This window comes from Crocodylus porosus, unplaced genomic scaffold, assembly GCF_001723895.1.
Source record: "Crocodylus porosus isolate Cpor-Errol unplaced genomic scaffold, CroPor_comp1, whole genome shotgun sequence".
Classification (NCBI taxonomy): Eukaryota; Metazoa; Chordata; order Crocodylia; family Crocodylidae; genus Crocodylus; species Crocodylus porosus.
In genome coordinates, this window is record NW_017728906.1 from 13,156,603 (window position 1) to 13,168,241 (window position 11,639).

At 47.0% G+C, this 11,639-nt stretch overlaps 1 protein-coding gene across 2 annotated transcripts in view; it reads left to right on the top strand.

Moving 5' to 3' along the window:
- Positions 1-11,132, top strand: part of CD80 (CD80 molecule) — a 46,347-nt gene extending 35,215 nt beyond the window's left edge. For both annotated transcript variants that reach the window (XM_019528713.1, XM_019528712.1), the window contains exons 4-7: positions 497-775; positions 1,706-1,834; positions 6,416-6,563; positions 9,436-11,132. In XM_019528713.1, coding sequence (XP_019384258.1) covers positions 497-775; positions 1,706-1,834; positions 6,416-6,546 — 539 coding nt within the window. In that variant the 3' untranslated portion in view covers positions 6,547-6,563; positions 9,436-11,132. The remainder of the gene's footprint in view (positions 1-496; positions 776-1,705; positions 1,835-6,415; positions 6,564-9,435) is intronic.
- The last annotated feature ends 507 nt before the right edge of the window (positions 11,133-11,639 follow it).

The following is an 11,639-nucleotide window of genomic DNA, read 5'->3' on the forward strand; positions in this document are numbered from 1 at the left end:
ACCCCAGTACTCTTTTCTGCCATGGCAGGGGGTCGGACTAGATGATCTGCTCAGGTCCCTTCCAACCCTAGAAACTATGAAACTATAATATTAATAACCACCAAACTTGTAAAAATGAGGGCTTCATCATGCCAGGCACTGTGTGACTGCAGAGCAACAGGACCTCCCGGAAGAGCATCACAGGTTACCATATAGCAATAGATAGAAAGAACTATCATTTAACATGGCAGCTAGTTAAATAGTACTTTGCCCTACTGCCCTACAGCAGACAGGGTAGAAACTGAAGGCAAACATGAGAATGCCATCGCCAGCTGAAAGTACAGAGGGAATTCAAAGAGGCTAGAAAAGGGGGGATGTAGTTACCCCAGGAAGCATTTGAAGGAGTTCCTACAAGGAGTGGCAAGGGATGTCTCATGATGGCAGGTTGTCAGGCCTGAAGTTTTGTGCCTCATATGACAGAATGACAACTAAAGCTCTCTCACTACCTTTGCTCTAGCTGAGTTCAGCCAGCCAGCTATATCACTCAAAAAGCCATCAGATTGTGAATCAAGTGAGGTGGTGGTAAGCTGCTCTTCTTATGGGGGCTTTCCAAAGCCCAAAGTCTCTGGATTCTTCAATAACGTGTCTGTGGATTGGAACACCAGCTTAACATCTGACGCCAAAACCAGCCTCTATAATGTTACTGGCATGGCACGGTTCAATGTGACTGAAAATATGAATCTCAGGTGTTCCATTGAGTACAGTGACAGGACGGTGTTTGGAGAATACCCTCTGAGTAAGTTTTTTTTCTTTTTTTTCCTATCAGTGACGTGTGGTAGATAATTAACCTGTGGGATGTGCTGAAGGCCCTATCTCTGAAAGCAGACAATACTTATTCTTATAAGTATTTAGTATCCTTTCCGACATAAAACTTGCAAGTGCTCTCATTCCTGCTTCAGGGTTTGCTATTGCCAGCTAGAATCAGGAAGAAATTCTGCTTTTGTATAGATAATAAGGTACCATAATTGTGCACAGCGTGGTAAAAAGTAAGTGATCAGACAACACCCTGAAAGACTTACAGTCGTGAGGGACAGGTGGAGACATACAAGCAAGGCAGTGTGAAGAGTGAGAGGGGCAGCTATCCCAGTGTGAATGTTTCATGCTTGAAAGGAGCATGAAAAGAGATGGCCAAAGCCAGGGATCGAAAGAATTATAAGGGTGTTGTTTTAAAACAAGTCTCTAGGCCCAGTTTTCTGACCATGCAGATCAGGACATCCTCAAAGGAAGTTAGAGAGAGAGAATACTCCCCTTATTCCTGGTAAATAGTACCCTACATATTAAATAGTCCCACTGAAAGCACTGGAATTTGTTATGCATATACCATTCAGCTCAACCAAGGATCTTAGAATCTAGCCCTTAGAGACTGTCATTAATTAGATGGACTTTCCAGAAGAAGACAGTCATGCAGAAAAGTGATCCACCCTGTACTATGCAGAAAAGTGATCCACTCTGTACTGCAAAGAATAAGGGAGAAGAAACTCCCAGGAAAAGATAGTGGGGAGCATATCCTGCCTGGAACATAAAGGTGGACAATATGTGGGAAGTAATCATACTGCCGGCAGAACAGCTGGAAGAATTTGAGCAAAGCAACCGTAGGACTCATGTACCCAGTAGTGATACCATAATGAAGGACCTTATTGTTGTGTTTCTGTTCTTTCCTTCTCAGCAAAACCAGACAACTGTGAATCGTTTAAGGAGGAACCACCATCTCATGATGTTATTATTGCTTCAATTACAGTCCTATGTATTTTCTTTGTGGCCATTATTTTGCTGGTGAGGTACTTCAGGTGTCCTGGTAAGTATATTACCTCGTTTTGAGAAGCATATTCAGGAGAAATAGTCAAATATACTGTTTTCTGCAGTCCTTTTTCTTGTTTTTCCTTATCACAGAGCATATATCCATATCTCAGAGAGTAGGGTTTGCCTAAATTCTAGTGGCTCTCCAGATCCTAGATTGTCCTTTCATTTGCTATGGGGGCAGGAGTGCTAGAAGGAAGGAAGTTTGGCACCAGATCAGAACTCCTAGAAACTGTTTAGATCTGGAGAGGCTGGTTCATTATTCTGCCTTGCAATGGATAAAGATGAACCTTTGCCAGGGGTGAATGTGCTGTGCAAGTCCATGTTTCAAAATGCATTTGAGAACTTGCTGTGTCAAACAGACTTCTCCACAACCAAATCCTATTTGTACCTCCCTTGTCTTCCTCAGGAAAGCCTTGAGGCCAGTGTTACAAAGGTAATTAGGTCTAGATCCATGAAGGGGACTTAAGCCAGGTAAAGCCTAACATTTAAGCATCTAAATTGCCAGTGGAATTCACAGCACCCCAGAATGGCTAGCGCATGCAGAATGCCAAGGACAGAGGTGTTTCTTAAGATGACTTTTTAGACACGTGAGCACATGTAACTGTCTACAGGATTTGAGTGTAAAGTCCTTTCTTTTAGAAGCTAAGGTGGAATGGATCTTTTCTGTCAGACCATGGCCAGAGAAGGTAATGAAGCTCCCATTTTTGTCAGGTAGTGTAAGACCTAGGCTTAATTGCCTCCTAGGCCTGAGTGGGTTCAATGCATGTCCTCCATCTCTCAGGAAAAGCCCTAACCGCCAAGCTAGACAGAATTATGGGATGGGAGATGTTCCAATTTCTATATATACTTACATATTTTGGGAGGGCCAAAGAAAGAGTGCAAAAAGAAAGGATTCCCACTATTTAGCCTAGTGGTTAACTTTCAGAAAACATTTGGATACTTATCTTGCTGGGATCATTTGACCCCTACTGACTTCCTGCCCTTGGGCAGGGGGCTGGGCCCAATGAACTTGCGAGGTCCCTTTTAGCCCTGGTGTCTAGGAAATCTATGAAAGCACTCCCTTTTGCAGAGGACATGAATTCTAGTCTGTGCCATGCTCAGTATTTCTCTGTTTCAACTGAAGAAGTCAATGCTCTGAGAACACCTACCCCTGAGAAGCGCCTCAGTTAAAATATATAAACGTGTCTAGTGGTGTGGGTTTCAGTGGGCATGAGCAATGCACAGAGCTGGTCAGCATGGTCAAGACTGAGGTACTTTTGGGCATGCCCGGAAGGAGACCTGTAGGTGCCCAGGAACATCAGCATTGGAAGCCTGTGCACTCCAGGGTATTCCTATGTACTCCATGTATTCCTATGGACTCCAGGGGTCACTGGCAGCTGAGCAGAGGATCTACATTTCATCTTCTAGCCGTCTTTTCCAGTGACTAAGTCCCTGTGTGGATCTAGGCAACTAAAGATGCATTGTGTGGGGTTTACAAAAGTACTAAACTGGTTAGGCACCTGACTGCTGTTGGAATGCCTATAGGAGCAGATGCTAATTTGCATCATTAGGCACTATGAAGAGCTGTGAAAGTGTAGCTCTGGAGTGGGGATAGGTGGACCCTAAAGTGTTTTCTAAAGATTGCCCTCCTAAGGTTTGTTGGGTCACAGAGATAGAGAGTTTTGGAGTCAAGAGTCCCTCAACAGCTGGTCTAAAATGGACTAGTCGCAGTGCCTTAAGTGTTCATAGGTAGCTGTGACAGCCCCCAGTGGGACAGGCAGTGGCACCCCCTTTGGAAGAGGTAGTTTTTTGCTTGGGCCTTCCACTGCTCCTGCTTCTAATTTTAAATGAGCTCTATTTGCAAGGAAAAGGATTTGGTTGTTTCCTATCTGCTGGTCCCCTGCAAAATCAGCCTGGGCTCTGAGGGTAGCTGAGCTATTTTCCTCCCAGGACCCTGTGACCCATAAGCAAGGCTTCATGGCAAAGTTCTGGCTAGGCTTAAAACTTGAATAAATGTAGGCTGAGCAACAAGGTTCCTGGCAAGCTCTCCAGTCAGAGTGCTGGGACTAGGCCACCAAACTGGTTTTCAGCTGTAGGTTGATCAGCTTCTGAAAGGGACCATGTGGTATGGTTGCCTGTGGTAGCAAGAGACTGGCCTCAGGCCCAGGTTTAGCATCTGATGAAATAAGCTGTCTCTTAGGAAAGCCTATGACTGGACCAGTTAGTCTCCAGGGTGCCACCCTACCTCGCCTTTGATCAAGTCTAGGTTCATCATAATACATACAGGCAGCACATCTGCAAGGTAAAATGATGCTATTTTGCACAGTCACGTATCAGAGAACAGTTGTACTACTGTGAAAGCTGGAGCCTTAAACCAGCTTCCAGGTTTTTCTGCAGTTAAATTGCACTTTGGTGCTTCTGAGCGTCACAACCTGGTTGGCGGGAAACATCTCCCTGCAACCAAGTGCTTCCTGCTAGGGGTTCTTCAGATAACATCTCACTGTTTTCTCCCTTGCGGCAGGACCACAGAGCTCAATCCATGCCTCAGAACTGTAACATTATTCTAGACAGCTGGACTTGGGGCAAGCTTGTGGCTAAGAGAAGGTTTTCCTAAATGCAAAGGCCAGGCTAAAAGGATCTGATTATGCTAAAAGGAAGGGAGGCATGAAAAAAAAGGAACAAAAGGGAAGGCAAGGATTCTCTTGGGTCATGGTGCTGAGCTGTTGGTGGCCTTTGTACCAAGTAGACAATCTCCAGTTCTGCTCCAACAAAAAGTATTGAAGACACAATATTCTGCTTGTTCTTTCTTACTTGTCCTGGACCCATAAGGGAAGCTGCTTTGGTTCTCCTCCCTTCATCCATTTGCTGCATGAGTCACACTGCTGAGTGTCATGCAATTTACACCACTTATGTCCCTTCTGAATTTGCCTCACTATCTGCTGGGCAGCTCTGTGCCTGTGCTGAGATCCAATTTTGTATCAGTGGGACAGGTGTGTAACTGAGGCTTCACTTAAAAGGCTTCACCAAGCCAGTCTGCTAATGACTACGGACACTAACATACACTATTACAACACATGGTAAGAAACAGTTCTGCTTAAGTGGTAATGATGCTAGGCCTAAGAACTCTTCTCTGTCTGATTGCTTTGAGAATACTCTTGATCACCACCACTGCAGGAGCGGAGCGGAGGATGGAAAATACTGGACTTTCTGGGCACATCTACATGAGACACTTTATTGCGCAGTAAGCATTCATGTCTACATGTGGAGATGCTTACTGTGCAGTAATTGGTTCTAATCATGAGTAAATTTGCTACCTGCAAATGCAAGTAGCAAATTTATTTGAGGTTACGTACTGCGCAATAGTGCACATGTAGATACCTGACTGGGAGCAAATGTGCTCCCAGTCAGCTGGGCAGCAGGGGGCAGGAGATTTGCTCCCTGCCCCCAGAAGCTGTCTGCTGCTGGGGCACCACCAGAGCCTGGGTGGGAACAATATCCCCCTATCCCAACAGCAGGGAGCTCCCAGCCCCTTCTCCGCAATCACGGGGCCAGGGCTGGGAGATCCTTATCTCCCACCCTGAGTCCCACAGTCATGGGGCCCAGGCTGGGAGATCCTTCTCTCCCAACACCAGCTCCATGGTCATGGGTCCAAGATCCTCCAAGATCGCAGGGCTGGGGCTGGGAAAGAAGGATCTCCTAGCCTGAGTCCTGTGGTCATGGGGCCAGCACTGGGAGATTCTTTACTACCAGCCTCTAATCCATGATCTTGGGGCTGGGACTGAGAGAGAAGGATCTCCCAGCACTGGAAAATAAGGATCTCCCAACCCTGCCCCATGATTGCAGAGTAGGGGCTGGGAGCTCCCTGCTGCTGGGGTAACGGATAGTGTTCCCACCCAGGCTGTGGTGGCAGAGCCTGACCCAGCAGCTGGCAGCTTCTGGGGGCAGGGAGCAAATCTCTTCCCCCCCTCCCCCGCCCCCATGGAGCTCAGGCTAAGAGATAAAGGTCTCCCAGTGCCAGCCCCATGAAGGATCTCCCAGCCTGGACACCATGATCGTGAAGCGGTGGCTGGGAACTCTAGGCTGCTGGGACAGGGGGACATTGTCCCTGCCTAGTCTCCAATGGCAGGGTCCACCCCAGCAGCAGGCAGCTCCCAGGGCAGGCAGCAATGTCCTAGCCCCTGCCAGGAGAGCCTAGACCTCCCCCTGGCTGCTGCAGGTGCCCATTGCAGGGCTGTACAAAGCAGAAGCAGTCTGCTCCTAGGAGCAGAAAATCTGCTTCTGCATCCCTGCATGTGTAGATATGTACCTGAGAGAGTTTACTCTTGAGTAATTTAGTTGAGAGTAAATTGCTCCTGGATTATTTGCACATGTAGATGTACCCGCTGTTTACTTTCCTCCTTCAGTGTCTACTCTCTGTCACTGTGTGAGACAGGACCCTGGATTAAATGGACATAAGGTCTGACTCAGTACATGGCAGCTGTTATGTTCAACCATGTTAAAAAAGACCGGAACTTTGCTGAAGGAAGCATTTGGACCTAGCACAACGGAGCATACTGGAAATCCAAGTGCTTAATAAGGATTTTTCTCTTTCTTTTAGCCTGTGAACATGTGGGGAGTTCTTACGATGGTACTAGTCAGGCAACAGCAACAGAAGATGAAACCAAAATGAGCACGAAGACAACAATGGTCCAGTTCTGCACAATGACATCTGAAACATCTTCCTTCTGATGAGACCACATTAGCAGGTAATGCTCCATACCATTTTTTATAGCATAACAGACTGTGCAGTACTGTGTGTTGGCAACATTAGGCCACATGGCATTTGGCTGCTTTGTGATCTAGCACTGTTCTTTTCTGGGGTCAAAGCAGCCAGGCAGAACTGGACAGGTGACAAGCTCTCTACTGGACCTGGTAATGGCTCCCAGCCAAGTTGCCACAGAGGTTTTCTGGTTTTTTCTACTTTAAAAATAAACTTAATTCTATCTTGTTTTTTTTTTTTTCAACCATACTCTCAACTGACCCATAGATTTGGTTTCTGTTGCAACTGAGAATTCTGCCCCCATAACTGTTAGTGCTAGCTTTCCCCAAAAGTACAGCCACAATTTGCTTCAGTTGCAGAGAGGAAAGGTGTTCTTGGTTTCCTTTCTAGTACTGTACCCAAGTTGGGCAGTTGTTACAAGAAAGATGGGTTTACTAGGCCACAAGGATCCTCAATCCTGTTCATTTCACACACATTACAACTGAGAGCTATGTGTTGCTTGCCATTCAGGATGCAGACAGAAGTGACATTTGTTGCATGATCAGCCCTGTGAAAGCACTCTACAGACATGCCATGACACATGCATGGCTGCAGAGCACTTTAAAAGTGGTCAACCACATGACAAATTAACCCTCATCAAATGAGGGATCAGATGAAGACGTTCCACTTTGGAGTGCTTTAGGGAACTTCTGTTCCCTAGGGTCAATCTGTTGCATGATGCAGCCCCACCCTTAGTGCTGTCTGCAAGAAGGGAAGGGGGAGAGGGGAGGGGAGCAAGCTGTGGATTGGGGTTTGTCCAGCCTGAGCAGGAGAGGGAGGTGGGTGGATTGGAGTCCCCCCTTCGTGCACCCCTCCCCCCAGCTGCCCTTCCATTCAGCTCAGGTAAGGCAAATCCCAGCCTGCAGCTCACTCCCCATCCCTTCTCCCCCCCTCCCTTCACTGCAGACAGCACTGGAGCTGGGGAGGAGGGGGGCTAGGGAAGAGAGGCTGCAGGCAGGCTCCTTGGGCTCGATCAGCTCCAAAGCGGAGCTCAATTTCCCCCCAAACATCTCTTGGGTCAGGGGGACCACTCTAACCCATGGCGCTTTATGTAAAGCACCATGAGTTAGAGCAGGGGCTGCATGTCTGTCAGCACCCTCAGTTGCTATCAGTTTGAACCAGATTTGATCCTTTCAGTGATAGTTAATCTCTCACTAGCCCCATGTGCTGCTTTATTCCCTAGAGAGAATTACTGGTGAATTGCTTATAGGCCATATACCTCTCCTGTCTTGTCAAATGGCCAGAGGTTGGTGGTGAGCGTAAGGTTTATGGAGGATGGGGTGTTGAGGAAGTGGGGAAACTGTGAGGAAGTAACACTGTCTTTCAGAATAAGGATCCCAAATGCCAGTCCAACTGCGAGGCACCTCCTTGTAAGCTTGCCTTTTCAGCAACTTGGGGGAAAGATTTTTCTGAGTTTCCCAGAAATTTGTAGTGAGGGATTTCATAGTATAAAATCCTATCAAAAGCCTAAGGTATGAAACATCTTCCTTAGGAGCTCAAGAGGGCCACATTTTCAAAATGCAACATATTTTTCTGATACTTCATGGGATCAAGTCAAAGGTGCTTGGGAAGAGACTGGGTCAAAGTGGGGCTGTCAAGTTGGAATGATGCCCTTGTACTTCTGTGTTGGATTTTGGAGAAAGAAAGATTCCCAGTGGCACTTTCTGCAGTCAGTTTTGTGGCCCCTAGGGCCCCCTCTATACTGTTGATTTAGGACTTGAGTTAGAGCTGACTCTTCCCCCAAGGTTTCTGGCTCATAAGCAGACAGTCAAAAGAGAGAATGGTAAATGCTATCAAGGCTCAGAACTAAATGTGTCTAATATGTTGCTTCCAAGACAGTTACACTCCTGTGTGTGCAACTGACCCTCTTGGATGGGGCTGGAAGTGCTCACCATTGTCTTAGGTCCTGTATCTCAAATAGGTTTTCCTTTGGGTTGAGGCAGTGGGGCCTGTGCATTAAGTGCTTGCTATTACTGTGACTACTGTTTTGGAGCAGGTGGTACAGGGTTCAAGTCCTGCTGTCAGCACAGAGCTCTGAACAGCCTGGGTGTGCTACCCACTAAAGCAAGGAAGCCCCATGGCATCATGGATTTGTCACGGGGCTTGTACTTGTGGTTCTGGTAACTGAAAGGCTTGGAGACACTTTCGAGAATGACAGAAGGGGAAAACTACTGTATTATCTACTTTTCTCATTTCCAAACCTACCACCCACTCATGCTGCCCTATGGGGAAGGCCCTGCCTGGAACAGATACTAAAGCCTTATTTAGCATGAATTTGGGGGAGTTTTGTCAGCACTGTTCGACAGTGGGAGTTCACCAGCTGAATAAAGCCATTCCACCGTATTCCTCTTTCTTCTAACGTCCCCTTGACTTTTTTTATAATGGCTTGGTGATTCCCAGTCCCACTGCTTGGAATGGTTGCTGTCTGGTGGGTGGAGCAGGGAGTGGCTTTTTCAGAAGTCCCAAGATCATCTACTGCTGCAGCTGAACTCAAGGCAGTTCTCTCTGCACTGTGTGGCTGTGAGGCACAAGCCACAGCCCTTTGTATGTTAAATAGCTCGGCTTGCCTAGAAGGAAATCTCTTTCCATGCATCCCACAAAATATAACCAGAACCAAACACTGACCCAGATTCTAACCCAAAATATGGTGCTTATTGAGGCCTACCTTTACCTTTTCTGCCTTCACACAGCTCTTCTCTTTCATTATTGCTCCTGGAAGTAGGAACTATCACATGGTCTGCAGGCAGATCCTATTCGATCTTACACTGTTGTATATATTTAAGAGTTAAAACTGAATCCTACCCTTTGTGTCTCTTTAGGTCTCTTATCCTCGGTGCCCTGCACTGCATTCTCATTGTCCTCCATGACTGGTGCTTATTCCATAGACCCTTTGACTCTTCAAGAGGAGGACAGAGTAGAAGGTAAAATCTACTCAAATGGACGGGGAAGATGTCTTTTGTGAATAAAAAGCCCCCTACAGGAGCAATAGGAGGGTAACACGCCAGGACCCTGCCTCTGCAACCCCACCCTGAGGAAAGCTCTGTTTCCCTGGTGAGCTGCAAGAAGAAACTTCAGCAGCATCCTGATGCTCCAGAATGCCACCTGCTTCCTCATAGTCTGGGATGCTTGGCTTTGCTGCCTCTGGGGTTAAGGTGAGGATGGAGGTTTGCCACATCAACCTCTTTCAGTGAGGAGGCACTGGGCCTTTGGAAACTAGATTCCAATATGCAGTCTCCAAGCACAGGTTGGGCCTCTGTGGTATAGCTGTAGGTAGCTATTGTCTGCTCCATTCATGCCTAGCCCGTTGGGTTCTGACACTTTGCTAGTGCAATTATCGGGCTACGATTTTTGACTGCGGATGTATTGGAGGACTTGGGTGCTCTTTCTCCAACAAGGAAGCAAAGTTCAGCTCCTACTTAGGAAAGAGTAAAGCAGAGATGGGAAAAAATATGCTTATTTCAGTAACCATAACTTAATGCAGACTGAAACAGCATGCATATGCTGACAGCATAGTCAACAGCCAGCTAACAAACACACCTACTTTGCAGCGCTTGTGAACTTTTCACTCAACAGAAAGGCTCCTCCAACCAGTGAGCCAACATGCATGTCCTTTAGCTCATACAAAGGAGAGCCCAGATACTCAGGGGCATGCCTGACATGTCCCAGCCCACTGGGTGTGACTGGGCTTGCAGACAACTGCCTTGTTCCACACATTTCCCATCAGCACTTGTTCTGGTGTCCTGTGCACATGCACAATCACATCACTCCACAGGTAACCCGCAGGAATGTAACATGAAGCAACATAAGATTGTCAACATAAGATTCATAATGTTTAGCTTTAAAAACTCAGGCTGTTGCCCTCTAGTGCTGGGGGAGGTCAGCTATCAATAAAAATGCAGTAGGTTCTCCACAGTGCCAAGGAAGAAGGGTTTCTATTGGTCTCCCATAGGGAGATGAGCAGTATAGGACTTCCCTTGCTTGGAATGAAATGGTTCTCATGGTCTTTGCCCCCCTATATTGAGTCAGAAGCTGAAGCATGGACGAACCTCGCTGGACTCTAGCACTGGATAGGACCTACCCACATCCTGTCTGTCTGATTTTATTCCCTACTGTGTAGGAAAGAGACATTTCTCATTTTAAAGGGAAAACCAGAACCTAAGAGATTTCTTGCACAATGGAACTAACTTCATTTGGCGCCAGCTTGTCCCTGGTCTTTCTTTGCTCTGCTGTTAATTCTATGTTATAGCTTCATCCAACATATTCTGCAGCCATGAGTAAGCTTTAGCCAGGAGCTGAAGGTCAGTAGAATGGATGTCGGCTGGGAGAAGGGTTGCCAAAAGCACCGCTTGGGATGCTTGGATCCCAGGCAGCTATATGCGGGCACCTGCCAGCAAGTGTGCAGCAGAGGTGCAACAATGAAATGTTCCAAATCCCTTTCTTTCCTGATAAAAGGTGGATGTGAGAGAAATTAGTGTTGGGAACAAGGATAAAAACAAAGGCGGGGTATAATAGAGCAGTGGGAGACCAACCTTTTTGGCAGGTATGCCACAAACTTAGCCCTGTATCCTTCCTGAGTGCTACTCAAACCCCCTTCCCTGCCTAATTTGCTGCTCTGTTTTCTATCCCCTGCTCTGTGCTCCCTACCCAATCTGCTTCCCTTTCTGCTTCCTGTCAGATCTGTTGCTCTGCTTTCTGCCTTATCTGTTGCTGTGCTCCCTGTCCCTGCCCTGATCTGCCACATTACAGAGACTGACTATGCTACTTGTGGTATGCGTGCCAAATCTGAGGGGAGTGAAAAATTAAAAGTATGGCAATTCTGCATGGCCCTCCTCTACCACCAACCAAGCTGCTCATTTAGCTGCTTCTACTCCTTCCCCTTGGCGTCCTAAGTTTGGAGCTGCTCAATATTCCAAACGGAGACTTTAAGGAAGAGACTGCACTGAGAGTGGCTGTTAGGCCACAAACTGCTGCTGCTGGAAAGGAGATGGTGCCCAAGCACTGCACAGGTTTTGACCAAACACCA